The sequence below is a fragment of the Ambystoma mexicanum genome, chromosome 3q (assembly GCF_040938575.1).
Source record: "Ambystoma mexicanum isolate Mex_15411 chromosome 3q, UKY_AmexF1_1, whole genome shotgun sequence".
Lineage (NCBI taxonomy): Eukaryota > Metazoa > Chordata > Amphibia > Caudata > Ambystomatidae > Ambystoma > Ambystoma mexicanum.
The window spans coordinates 1,250,314,988-1,250,329,864 of NC_090926.1; the positions used below are offsets into that span (position 1 = coordinate 1,250,314,988).

Genomic DNA, 14,877 nt, shown 5'->3' on the forward strand with positions numbered 1-14,877 from the left:
CAACTAAGAACAAGAACCATAGATTGGATCACAAACTGAACCAACACTGAGAGAAGAGACAAATCCCTCTACCTAACTCCATACCTCGCTGACAACTGGCCACCACAGCAATCCAACCCAACATTAGAAGCAGCAACAACAAACAACCTAACACAAGCAAGTAGAAGGAGGATGAACACAAACAACAAACAGACGACCGATGCAATAACCTCCTACATCACCAAAGGAAGAGGAACTTCCAATCAACAATCACAACTCCCGGAAGACGAACCCGATGAAAACAAAAAAAAAAACAAGACAAAACCTATAAGAACTCTTTGAAGACGCTGACACCCCGAATCCCACGGCCCAAATAGTGATCGACCAGGAAGGAAACCTCAACACCGAGCAGAAGACGACCCCGACAAAGCCCAAACCAAACAACACCTCCAAACTTCACTGCAATCTAATAAACGCAAGATCCATGTCAAAACACTCAACAGAGATGTTCGACCTACTCGACGACAACGGCATTGACATCCTGTTCATCACAGAAACATGGCTGGACGACAACTACAAAATCACACTCCAAAGCTGCCTTCCGACCGACTTCAAATGCCTACAAATAAACAGAAAAAACAAAAAAGGAGGCGGCATCGCTATGGCATTCAAAGAACACCTGAAAATAAAAACTGACGAACCGCTCAACATCCTCAACTGCAAAACCATGGTAATACACCTAACAGCAAGTCCAAAAACCAACATCACATTCATCCTGGTATACAGACTGCAGACATATGGTGCAACATATGTCGATAACTTCATAGAAGCCATCACCAATTTAGCTATCAACCACGAACACCTAATCATCCTGGGGGACTTCAACATCTGGTTTGAAGACAGCCACGCCAACTCCCAAAACTCACTGATTGAACAACTCAGCACCATGAAACTATGTCAACTAGTCAAAGGAGCAACGCACTCGGCAGGACACACCCTAGACGCAATTTAAAACTCATCACCACAGCACCTCCTATACAAATACTGTGGAGCGACCATCTCATCATCCCATTGGTGATCACTCTGCCTACCCAAGCCTACATCCAACATCCGAAACTCACAACTACCACCAAAAGAAACTGGAAACACGTCAAAGAAAGCAACCTATTCGAACAACTGGAATTAACGAAACCCTCAACTACAGAACTGGAGCTAGCTGACCTAGACGGGAAAGCAGAGATACTACACAAATGGATTGCAGATACAATAGAAAAGATCGCCCTAGAAAAACCGTTCATCCCATCAAAAAAAAGAGCAATGGCAAAATGGTTCACCCCACTATTAAACGCCATGAAAAAGGAAAACAAAAAGATGGAATTGGAATGGAGGAAAGAAAACAACCCAGGGAAAAAAACACTGTACCAGAAACAAATCCGCGCATACAAGAAGGAAATTCAAAAGGCAAAGAGAAGACATTACGATGACAGAATCAACAATGCCACCAACACACAAAAAGAAATGTTTAGCATCATTGAAGAAATGAGGAAGTCACCAGGCTGCGTTAACACCCCAACCACCTCCAGAAAAACTATGCAACGACCTGGCAGACCACTTAAAAAAAAAAATCAATGACATCCGATAAACCATACAAAAGCGACCAACCAACCACAACATACAACCCAACAAACCTAACACGGAACCACAGCACAAACTCCAAAGCTTTCCTGAAATATCAGCAGAGGCATTTTCAATGTTGGTAAAACGAAGCAAGAAAGCGGGATCACCCATGGACCCCTGTCCCCCAGACATCTACAAATCAATCCTCGCGCAAGGATCGCCAGCAGAACACTACAGAAACCTTCTAAATCTATCACTAGCAACAGGGACTGTACCGAAGATCCTCAAATCAGCATACATCAAGCCACTGTTGAAAAACACAAGTGGTGACGTAGATGACCTTTCCAACTACAGGCCGATCTATAACATCTCCTACCCAGCAAAACTACTAGAAACCTACGTATACAAAATAACCCAAGAACACAGAGAAATATACCACCTGCTGGACCAAGCTCAAATCGGTTTCAGACCAGCGAGAGGAACGGAAACAGCACTACTATCCATCTGGGACGACCTCAAAACTAACGCAGACTCAAACACAACCTCAGCCCTTATTCTGCTCGACCTCTCCGCAGCCTTTGACACAGTTAGCCACGACTTCTTGACGAAAAGACTAGAAGACATAGGCATAACAGACACAGCACTACGCTGGACCAAATCATTCTTATCAGACAGAACAAAAACCGTATGGATCAAACCTTTCAAATCCACTCCACGAGTTAACGACTGTGGAGTGCCACAAGGATCCTCACTATCTCCACTATATTTCAACATCTATCAGACTCCGGTCATCAGAATCTTCAAAAAATACAACATTACATGTTACAACTACGCAGACGACACTCACATCATCTACAAAATCAAAGACACCGATGCCTACCATTCAACCCTAATCGACTGTCTGAAAGAAGTCTTCAACTGGATGGATGCCAACAACCTGAAAATCAACCCAGGAAAGACAGAAATCCTGATCGTATCCAAAGACCAAGAGAACGAAACCACCATCCCGTGGCCTACGGAAATGGGAAATGCACCAACACCAACGAAGGTAGTAAAAAATCTGGGAGTCCTAATGGACAACACCCTAACCCTAGAATCACAAATAAAAGCAACAGTGAAGAAATGCTTTTTCCTCCTCCACACGGCAAGAAGAATTCTACCTTTCCTCTCCTTCACGCACAAAACATTCACTATCGTCGCCCTAATCATGTCAAAAATTGACTATGCAAACAGCCTCTACCTCGGAATACCAGAATATCTCCTGAAGAAACTGCAACTGATCCAAAATGCAGCAGCAATGCTACTCCTCAAACTATCCAGAAGAGACCACATCACTCCAGCCCTAAAAACACTACACTGGCTCCCAGTGAAAAGTTGCATCACCTTCAAAACAATGTGCATAACGCACAGGGCAATCAGCGGACAAGGAGCAGAATTCCTATGAAAGAAAATAAGTCTACAAACCAACGAGAACCCTCCAATCTAGCAACGAAATCCGCCTGGAACTCAAACCATTACTTAAGAAAAAACTTGAAGGCACCTCCTTCTACCACTTAACGGCAAAAACCTGGAACAACATCCCAAAAGAAATAAGAAACACTGAAGATCACCTAAAATTCAGGAAATCACTAAAAAACTGGCTCTTCAACACCACAGACTAAATCTGAAAAACAAAATTGGAAAAAGGAAGACTAAACTGGAAAGGACACGAACATCCCTGACCTGACACGGTAGCTCCCACAGCACCTGAACGGGTAACACCGGATAGACTGGAACACAGGCAACACGCACAGAGACTGAGTCAACTACCCCAAATAATCCCACCAACACTTTCACCCGCCCCTTAGTAACCGCCAGGTACCACAGTGTTGCGGAATTGTCGAGATACTGGCAATCGCCACACTACCTGAGATGTTGACATTAGCAGGTGCACTGGCCACAGGAGTATGAAGGGAGGATAGGGGGGGGGCTATGAGGGAGCATGTTAAAGGTGGGGGCCAGAGGAGTAAGGAAACTTGTATGCCAGTCGGATCCAGATCAGGACAGAGCCACATCAGGGGAGACTACGCAAGCCGAGCGCCTCAATTCAGGATAGAGACGCAAACTAACCAACCCAACTAACAATTTCCCCTTCTGCATACACCTCTCAAACTCCAAACCAAACACAACCAAAACCTAGAGCACAACAAACCGCACAAACTTCACTACATTGCAACAACAAAACAAAACCACACATAGATTCGCACAACAGTACACGACGACTACCGGCCACAAACACCCCAGGCCCGGCCAACGGACCCAGCGGGCTGAGGCCGCCAACAGCACATCACTGCTCTCTGGCACTTTTCCCGCTTCCTCCCACTAACTCAACCTCCCCTCCTCTTTTGGAGCCGCCAGAGCGCCGGGGGACCACTCCGGTGGTGATAGTGCGCGGTACAAATGTCCTTTAACATTTAAGAAAGGACTACAATTGTTTCAACTTTATAAGTCCTTTCTTTGAAATGTTTCAACTTGGAACCGACTCTCCCTAAGTAGCAGTTTATAAAGACAAATCGATAGCAATCAATTTGATTGATTGGTTAGTTGATAGGTAGATATTTATGCCTTAAGGGAAGTCCGTCTTAAGAGAACAAATTTATGTAGGATTAGAGACACATCCCCTAAATGCAGGTCTTAGCGAGGACCCTCGCTAACACTGTGGCGCTGATGGGTCTTTCTCGCAAAGTTACTGTGTTCATCATGTGACAGGTCAGACCCAACCCCGGCCCAGGATGGTATTCAGCACCTTTTTATACTGGATTTGGTGCATCTTTGCCTTTGCATGGCTGCGATTATGTATCCAAGATTGTTTCTTCATAATATCTGTGGCCTCAGGACACATCCTCCAGTTGAAAGTGTGATTTAGTCTGAGGTTTTGGTCACCTACGTTTCTCAAACCACAGTAGTCATCTCAGCTGTGCCATTTCCTGTATGTGGGGCATGCTTCAGCCTTCGCAGAGACCGCAGTTTCCTGTGGTTAGTTGTGAGACTTCCCTTTCGCATAAACTGTGGCAAGTGCTGTCGCTCATCGGTGAACTGCTTCTCTCGTTGCTTTTTTGCCGTCAGCAGAACTCCTCTCTGGCTCACACCCAACCAAGGAAACACTTTAAGTGCATTGGAGTAGTGCTCTCAGAGCGTCGAGTTCCCAATCTATTGGACTTTGTGCAGCCTGGTTCCACTAGAGATGCCCTGGTATATGCACGTACTCTGTGGTTTGGGGTGATAATGCTGCTGCGTTTACGACACATTCCAGATTTAGACGATGATATCCACCAATTCAAGGAGTTGCCAGTCATGTGGCTAAATCTGTGCTAGGTCTGGTGCATTCAGATTCATCGTGAAAAACTGTTGCCAGATACAAGAAATGCAATCTGGGACCACATCCTAACAACTGGGCAAGCACTGTGGACTCGTGATGCGCATCCTGCAGTGGAAACCGGGAGGACTGGATATCTGTATGCCCCTTTTCTAATTGAGCTTAGAAAGGCATATTAACCAGTATCACAAAATGTAGCAAAAATGGTAGCAGGCTCTCCTCTAGAAAGAACATGGCATGATAACCTGTTCTGAGATGAGAGTTTGCAGCACACGCTTTTTGCTCACTGTACCTTTCACAGATGGGAAATATCCATTTGCATATCAGTCTTTGTCCCGCCCACATGGGCAGTCCAGCACCGAAATGCCATGGCAATTCCTCTATGAACAAGAGTACCAACAGCAACCCAATAACGTGTTTCAGCCTTGTTGGGCCTCATCAGTGAGGTGAAGCTATGCCTCTCTGAGAACAGTGAGCAGGAAGTCCACGTCTGGTTGTAGCTTTAAACTTTAGGTTTGCCGACCTCTCTTCCTCAGAAGGTAAATCATTTAACACCTCTTTGGAAACCTGCAAGGGATACCTTGGAACATCATGGGCTATGAGTAGTGCATGGTCGATGACGGAGGTCAATAAAGGTGAGGGTATAAGAGCTAAAAGGCAGCAAGATGATTGCTAAATCGTTAGGGCATTCTAATCACTAATTGGACAGACCACCAGAAGATAAAGGGCATTCTGGAGGAGGTGGTCCTGTCTGGAGGGAGGAAAAGGGATGGATGGATGGATGAGCTGGACTTTACATAATGCAAGCCTAACAGGAAAGCAAGTGAGCACTGTACAACCATTGGATGCAGTTTTGATAGAAAGAATATAAAAGAGATATTTAGATGGGTGTGGCGAGAGTGGGTATAGAGGGTTATATGCATGGGATGCAGGTTAAAGGGGGGCATGATGTGCCCCAGTGGAATCTGCGCTTCTGCAAGTTTCCAGTGATGCTACCTTCCTGATTACATTGTTGGGTCCCTGGGTCTCCCTTCACTACGCAAGCCTGTTCTAAGAGAGGAATCAAAGGTGTGCACCTTTGATTACTCTGAAATCTCCAAAATGTCTCCAAATTTCTCACTTCAGGATTCAACACTTTTAATTATAGTCACTAATATTAACAATACGTTTTAGTTGGATTAAAATAAAGGAGGGGCTGTTGGAATTTACCACTGGGGCAAGTAAGGTAACAGGCTCTCGCATCTCGAGACAGTCCCTGTGCTTAAATGCCATAAGTAGAGATGAATACAGTTGCAAACCAAAGCAAACTGACTTACTCCAGCCTGGAAAGATCAGGACACGCTCCAACAAAAGGGAATGACTCGAAAGGGAATCGTAAAACTCAAAAGCAACAACATGCATAGTGCCATCTCCCATTTAAGGGGCTTTGAATTACCCTGCTTAACCTTACCCTCACGACCTATCAGATCTCTCCCTGTAGGGAAATTGGGTTCTCATGCAACAACAATGTGGCTACCATGGCCATCCAAAAATGTTTGTTTTTCTACACATGAAATAGAAGTGAAAATGCTTGCAAACAGAAATGAAAGTGCTCAAAACAAGACTCCAAGAAAGGGCATCTTCGCCTACAGTGGGAGGCACAACATTTAGAAGCAGTCAGATGCGTGACAGTCACCCACCAAAGGGAGTTTAAAGTACCTTTCTTAATAGCTGCCGGACTCACACATTCCTGTCAGATGTCTTCCTGTAGGAGGGTGCTCCCTGTACTCTAACAAAGATATAGGTGTGGCCGCCTGGAAAGTGCTGATTTGATGTAGTTGTGTCTTAGTGTGATCTGACAGGTCCGAAGGCGGACAGGAGTTTGTCCTTCTAGGTGTAATGGAGGATTTCTTGCCAAGCGGAAGAGATGCGGTCCTTCCTGCAAGGTGGAAGGGGGGCAGGCCTCTAGGTGAAGGAGGGAGAGAGTCCTAGGTATAAGCAAGGTCGCTCTCTACCTAGTGTAAGCAAGGTTGTTCTCTACCTAGTGTAAGCAAGGTTGCTCTCTGCCTAGTGTAAGCAAGGTTGCTCTCTGCCTAGTGTAAGCAAGGTTGCTCTCTGCCTAGTGTAAGCAAGGTTGCTCTCTACCTAGCTTGGACTTGCACATTGCGGTTTCTTTCTTTCTTTGTTCTGATGGCTAATCACAGTCCACTGACTATGGGTTATTGCCTTTTCATCATCTTTTGTGGGTCCAATATTAATATGCTTTTACATTGTCTCTCCATAATGTTCATGGTGTTTGTGACTTCTCCTTTTCTATGGTGTTTGTGGCACCTTACTGCTTTCCTATTTGTGTTTGTAATTGCTCCTTCCTTATTCTGTTAGTGATACCTTGACCTAGTAGTTACTATGACTTAAGTTTCATTGTTTTGTTTGTGTGACTCCCGCTATCCATTTGTTGATGTGACTTGTCTGTGATTGAAAACGTTGTAACTTTCAAAGTGGGTATTTCTACGTCTTGTTGTTCAAGCAGTGGCCCTTCTTCAGATGTAGTTTTAAAGCTCAGTGATGCTGGATTCCTCTGTCGACTGCTACTTGAATAACGTCATTGATTCACTCCACTCCAAAGGATAGAGATTTAGTCGTAGTGTTCTGGTCTATTCTGTTATCCCTGCCTCTCTTCTCTCCTTAGGTGCAGCTTCCAGGCATGAAGTGGGTGGACAGTCACAAGGGAGTGTTCAGCGTGGAGGTGGTGGCGGCATCGTCTGTGCACACCCAGGTAACTCCATTCTAAGTGTATGCGGCAAAAGGCCAGATTGAACTGTACTATTCAAAGACGTATCGCCAGGCGTGCATTGGAAAATATCATTCCTGCTGTCAGTGCTCCCTTCACAGTATTTTTCCCTCTCTCCCACACATCTCGTTCCCATTTTGCATATTCTCTTTCGCCTGCTTCTAATGCTCACCATTCTGTCACTTTCTTGTTTATTTTTGCAGGCTTGTCTCTAGTCTTTCCTTGGCTTGCCTCATTTTTCTCGAGAGGTACCTATTGATCTTGGCTTGCAAATACTATGTGGAGAGTATGATTACATTTGCAATACAGAGTGATAAACCTCCTTAGAAAAGTGCCCACTAAGTGAGTAGCAGAGTTAGAAGAGTCTAGGATGAAAGAGATTGTCCAGCCAAAGGACTGAAGACCGCCTCTGGCGCCTGAGTGTCTGGGAAGGAAGGAAGTGAGGGAGGTGCCGAAACTCCCTGTGCTTAGGCTCCTAGGAGACCCAAATGCACTCTGGCATGATTGGCTAGCTGACTGTCCGGCAAGGACAGCCACCCAGCTGGGTGAGTGGCATCCAGGTTGGAATGAATGGAAGAAAACTGTTAAAAGGCAAGTCTCTTGGACTGAAAGGCAGAGTCGACCACTGGAACGAAAGAACTGAAGATGGGCTGGAAGAGGACGGCTGCTGCAACTATTGGACCGTTGCTTTGCCCGGTGGAGCCCTGCTGCATGTCTGAATCGCCAAGTTCACCTCGACACAGAAGCCCCTTCAAGGACGATTTCCTTTGAGTTGGTGGGAACAATCAACTCGTAAGCCACCTGCATACCATTCTCGGAGCTGACTAGGATTAACCAGGGGCAACAGAAACCAGCTTGTGTGCTTTAAGAACAGCAACCGGAATCGAAGAATTGCCAATGCCAGCTTTGTGACCATTCCCCGTGCACGTCTTCCCTCTTGTCCCTCACGACTGAGGCTCAGGAACATCGAGATCTGCAGGAACTGCCAGGAACCAACATCTTCAGCTGCATCTTTTTCTTCAACATAAGGTACTGTGAAAACCCGACCGAGAGAACTTGCCTCTCACTGCGAAAGTGCGTACAACTTTGGCAACTTGCAGGCCTAGTCAGCTTATGACTCAACATACACACCTTTCTTCTATGAACTACTTCTATGAACCGTGGCAAAGACTTTTCCGTTGTTTAAATACCAGAACCGTTTTTATTTACACAAGACACTAGTCTATTGACTTTGGCCTACCTATTGCTTTGAATCAACTCCTCTGGTGAACTACTATTTGCACTGTTTTAAAGTAACTGTAATATTCATTTTAATTAACTTATGCCTTTTTGCTCCTACTTAAATGCTATTTGGCTCCTATTTCAAGGGAGCTCAACTGCTTAGTAATTAGTTTTTTTTTCAAAATGTATTTTATTGGTGTTTGGTGAGAAAATTTGTGCGTTACAATCATGAAAATTGAACAGTAAAGAGAACAGAAGAGAGAAAAATGAAGAGGGGAAAACAGAGAAAAGAAGGAAAGAACAACAAAAACAACAACAGTCTTCATGTGGTAGCGAGCGTTTCGGTGGATGGGTGGGTCGAGGCCGAGTACTAGTGCTTCAGGAAGCAGGGGGGGGTCGCATACAGGATCCATCAACTCAGGTCAGGTGCAGGGAGTTTGTTGCAGTGTGATGCTGTGTGTTATCAGGGAGGTTTGTAGTCTGCGCTGAAGCATATGTCTCTCAGGAGGGCCTTCCAAGAGTCCAAGGTGCCGCTCTCTGTGTCGCCGCTTGATGTGGTTCCATCTTGCCAGGATCTAGTTTCAGCTGCCGTCCATCTCTCCATCTCTTTTAACCAGCGTTCATGTCTGGGGCCCATAGCGATGGTTCTCTTTGCCAGGATGCATGAGATGTCCATTAACCTAACAACATGTTTGAATTTGCTGGGTCTGGTGTAATTTCCCAGTAGGCACTCGCCGGGAGTCCATTCGTACCTCCGCATTCCGGCGTCCATGCAAGTCTGTTTAGCTTTGGACCATAGTGTCATCGCCCTAGTACAGGTCCAGAACATGTGGATCATATCCGCATTATCGTTCCCACACCATGGGCATGCTGGAGAGGATTTCTTGTTGAAGGAAGCGACCCTGTGTGGGGTCATGTATGTCCGGTACAGGACATTTAACTGAATCTGCCCGAATCTAGCGTTCCTTGACACTTTTTTGGGGAATATTAACACTCTCTCCCATTCTTTGTCCGTGATTGGGGTCTCGAGGTCTGCTTCCCATCTTGCCTTCAGAGCTTCACCTTTAGGGTTGGGCTTGTCGTATAGCCTGTTGTAGAGCCTGGAGACTGGTCTCCAACCATCCGTAAGATCATGCATCTCTTGTAGTAGAGGGTCTGGGGTGGGCTCCTCTGGCCAGCTGTTCCATTGTTTCTTGGCGGTCTGCTTGAGGCGGTGGTACCAGAGGAACTGGCCCGGAGGTATTCCTTCAATGGCCTTTATTGATTCGAAGTCCCTGAATTCCCCATCCTCAAACATGTCACCCCATGTGTATATGACGGCTTCTTCCCACCTCCTTGCTGTGGATAGGTCTGCCTCCGTTCTACAAGTGTCTGCCAAGATTGGATTATACGGAGAGTACGGGTGTTTCACTCGCTTGATGTGGCAGGACCTGGCCCATATCTTCCTGCCTAGCTCAATTACCAGTGGGGTAACCGGGGATTGTCGTAAGGGGTGCCATAGGGTTTCCTTGGGGATTACGTTGGTCGAGGATTGCCTCAGTAATTCCGATTCAGCCGAAGGTTCGTCCGAGAGCCATTTCGTTATGTGGCTTAGATGGGCAGCCAGGTAGTATAGCTGGAGATCTGGTAGCTTTATTCCTCCCTCTTTATGTGGCAGGGATAGGATGGACAGCGACAGTTTGTGTCTATGAGGTCCCCACAGGAAGTCCTTGATGATTGCCTCCAGTTTCTTGAAGAAGGGCGGTCTGACGTAGTGACAAATGTTCACGAAAAAATACAGGAATCTGGGGAGTATGATCATCTTGATAATCGCAGCTCTGCCTACCATTGCCAGCGGGAGCTTGGACCAGAATTTTATAGAGCGTCGAAGACTTGTGGTTGCAACTTCTGTGTTGTGTTCATGCGTAAGTAGCGGGGTGTGGCTCACGTTGATCCCTAGGTACTGAAACTTGACCGGTTGCCACTCTATTCCTACAGACGGGAGATCGTTTTCTGGTGTGCCGCGTAAGCCCGCCAGGGGGAACGCGGAGGACTTACTTCTGCTGAATTTGATCCCTGAGTATTTCGCATAATTGTCGAGTACCTCTAGCGCTGTTGGTGCGTTGACCTCAGGGTTCCTCAGGTATAGAAGAACATCGTCCACGTATAGGGATATTATGTGGTGGACATTGCCCACCTTGATGCCAGCGTCGAAGAGCTGTTGCCTAAAGTATAATGCGATCGGCTCCAGGCCCAGTATCTACAGCATGGGCGATAGTGGGCACCCCTGACTCGTGCCCCTTTGTATTTCCCAGGCTGCTGACACCATTCTTCCCATTTTTACTCTTGCCATTGGGGAATTATAGAGAACCGTGATCCATCTGATGAAGCCCCCTCCGAAGCCGATTCTCCTCAAGACCTCCCTAATCCATTCCCAGTATATGGAGTCAAAGGCCTTGATAGCGTCAAGCGACAATACCGCCAGGTCTTCATCTCTTTCGTACGTTTCGGCCATTATGTGTTGTAGACTTCTTAGGTTAGCTGTGGTGTTCCGCCCAGGCACAAATCCGTTCTGATCTTCATGGATTATGGATCCCACCACTCTTGCCAGCTTGCTGGCCAGTATGGATGTGAGAATCTTAGCATCGTAATTTAGCATGGCCAGAGGGCGATAGGATTCACAGTCGGTGGGTGATTTGTGTGGCTTGAGCATGGGAATGATTATGGTCTCTTTCATGGTGTTGGGTAAGACCCCGTTTGTGTATGCCTCCTGGTAGACTTCGTGGAGAACTGGAGTGAGAATGGGCTCGTACGTTTTGTAGAACTCAGGTGGAAGGCCGTCACTGCCGGGGGCCTTGCTGGTGGCGAGCGACGTGATTGCCCCTTGCACGTCTTCAAGAGTGATCTCCATCTCCAGTTCATCTCTCTGCTCGGCGGATATTCGGGGGAGATCTATCTCCTCTAGTGTTTCTATTATGTCCTCCGTGGGTATTTGGGCCTCGTGGGCGTACAATTTGGAATAGAATTTGGCAAATGCGTCGTTGATCCCCAGTTGTGTCGTGTGGGATATCCCGTTGCCGTCCCGTATCTCCGTTGGGAGGTGCTTGGGATGTTCTCTCTTGCAGAGCCAAGCCAGTAATCTCCCCGGTTTGTCCGATTCCTTGTGGGATCTGGTAGTGTATGTGGTGAAATCGAATTTCTCCAATCTTTCCCATGATTGCTGACATTCTTCGCGAGCTTCCTTCAATTTGCTCTCAACCTCTGTGGAGTTGTCGAGGGTGGACTCTAGTCGAGAGATCTCTGCTTCTTGAGCTTCGAGTGTTGTCTTTAATTGCCTGCGAATTCCACCGGCCTTTCATATAATTTCTCCTCTGGTCACCACCTTCATGGCTTCCCATAATGTGCTCCAGGTGGATACCGAGCCCTTGTTGATTTCCAGATATTCTTCGGCGGTCGGCATCCTCGACATGGGGATCGGGGGTCTGGGTCCCTTTTGTTGCCATAACATGGTTAGTGGGGAATGGTCGGAGATCGTTCTCCCCAGGTATTCTCCCCAGGTATTCTGTGGCTGCGGCTCGTGGGGCAAGCCCCTTGTCAATGAACAAATAGTCAATTCTTGTATGGACTCCATGCGGGGCTGAATAGTGGGAGTAGATCCTTTCGGTTGGGTGGTGTTCCCTCCAGATGTCCACTAAGTTGAGCTGCTCAAGTGTTTCCTTCAGGGCACGGGTTGTGAGGTTGCTCGGGTGGGGAGGAGGCGATGATCTGTCCATGATTGCATCGGCGACACAATTGAAGTCCCCACCCCATATAAAGGTGCGATCCCGGTGCTGAGCCAGCTTTGCGATCATTGTGGTGAGGTGTGCCGGTATTCCGTGATGTGGGAAGTATGAGTTAGCCAAGCAAACCGGGGTCTGTTCCATTGTGCCCCAAATCACTACATATCTCCCCTCTTTGTCTAGTTCACAACCCTCCATTTGGAAGGGCATGTTCGGGCTTATCCATGTTAGCACCCCTCTCGTGTATTTGGAATAGGGGGACCCTCTCACAGTCCCTGCCCATCGGTCTGCAATCTTGGACATGGCCTCCGTCGTGAGGTGGGTTTCCTGCAGCAATGCAATCGAGACTTTCTTCCTTTTGAGATAGGATTGTATGCGATTCCGTCTGAGGTATGAGCCCATGCCCCTCACATTCCATGTCATCACGGTGAGTTGTGCCGCCATCGGGTCCGAGTTTCGGGTCTGGCATGGGACTCCGTCCCTAGGGTTTGGCACTGCTTTAATCCGTAGTGAGCGGACTGCAGGGGAGAAACCGCTGGTTCCTGAGCTCTTGGGTCAAATCTTGGGTCCATCCCGGTTTTTATTAGCAACAGAAAATTGAAGACTGTGTAACTATTGAAACTGATAACAGAACTCAAACCTGTGCGCCCAGCGACTACAACATTGTCGCGGTGCTCAGGCGCTCTCGAGCCGTCGAAGCCCATCCGGGAGTCGGGCGTGAGCTGGGTCAGGCGGGTGCCTGGCCCGACTGGATTCTACGCTGGGGGTAGGGCTAGGGCCTGGCGGCGGGGCCGAACAAGGCCGTTTCCGTGTAATAAACTGAGATTGGATTACCTTCTGGTTTCCGGCGTCTTATTTTGCTGTGCTTTTTACGGTTGCATGTAGGTTACTTGTAAAAGCTGAGGGAGTTAGGCCTCTTTCCGTGGATTGTCCTTGCCGTCGGCAAGATTATTATCCTCTAGCCACATGTTGGCTGCATCTGGATTGTCGAGGAATACCACTCGCTCTTTATAAATGACTCTGAGACTCGACGGGTATAGTAGCCTGTATTTTAGGTTCAATTGACAGAGCCTTGCTTTTATCGGGACGAATGAATTTCTCTCTCTTTGCACCTTCTGCGTATAGTCCGGGTAGATGGCGATTTTGGAGTCCCCCCTTTCGATAGGGCCACCCTCTCTGGAATGTCTTAAGATAGTTTCTCTGTCCTGAAAGTTCAGTATCTTAGCTTTTATTGGTCTAGGGTGCGAGCCCGTGGGGGGGATCGGGGGGTGCTTCTGGAGGGACCTGTGGGCCCTTTCGACCGCGAATCCCTGTGTCAGCTTGCTGGCCCAAATCACTTGCAGCAGAAGGGTTTCGACGAAGGATGTGGTGTTTGCCCCTTCCCTTCCCTCTGGGACACCTAGGATCCTAATGTTGCCCCATCTGGCCCGGCCTTCGGCCTCGTCCGCCCTCTCTTCTAGGAAGGCTACTTTCCTCTTCAAATGGGCGACTTCAGACTGTAGAGCTGTGGTGGCCCCGGACGTTTCCTCTGTTGATTGTTCGATGGTCGTTACCCTCTCCGCTAAGTTGCGTGCGTTCTGGCGAATGAGTTGGATGTCTATTTTAAATTTGTCAATCTTGGAGTCTATGTGCGTTTTTAATGAAGCAATGGCTTCCAATATTTGAGAGTGATTATCAGCGGCTACCCCTTCACTTGTCGGGGCGGTTTCAGAGGGGCTAGCTCTAGCTTGAGTAGGGGTCTTTGCCTTGGTGGAAACAAAGGAGTCCATGGTGGCAGCTCTAGTTTTGTTCTTGGCGGCCATCGTGAGATAGTGGTTGTGGATGCCCCGGGCCTCACGAGCTAGGTAGCATGCGGGGATGTGATCGAGGCCCCCCTCCGTTGCGGGGCTTGGGATGGGGGTCCCAAGACAGTGTTTTGCGTGCCCTCAGTCCTAAGCGTGCAGGCCCGTGATGCTGTCGCTTCCGCTTTGCCAGTGTCTGCCCCTAGGGTTCGGGTCTGCTGGTGGTTTTTACCCCTGGGGCTCAGAAGTGGGGTGCCGCCGGGTGGATGAGGGAGTTGTCGCCCCTTGGTGCGGGTTGCCAGCCAGGCACTCGGGGTAAATGCCATTGGAATGGGGGTATGCAGGGGTTCCCTTTCGCAGGTGTTGTGAGGTCTCACGCACCTTGTCTTGTGGGTC

At 47.7% G+C, this 14,877-nt stretch overlaps 1 protein-coding gene across 6 annotated transcripts in view; it reads left to right on the top strand.

Annotated features, from left to right (window-relative positions):
- The window catches only part of DOCK6 (dedicator of cytokinesis 6), a 1,219,180-nt gene that overhangs the window by 483,688 nt on the left and 720,615 nt on the right, over nt 1-14,877 (top strand). For all 6 annotated transcript variants that reach the window (XM_069604231.1, XM_069604230.1, XM_069604232.1 and 3 more), the window contains exon 19: nt 7,620-7,706. In XM_069604231.1, coding sequence (XP_069460332.1) covers nt 7,620-7,706 — 87 coding nt within the window. The remainder of the gene's footprint in view (nt 1-7,619; nt 7,707-14,877) is intronic.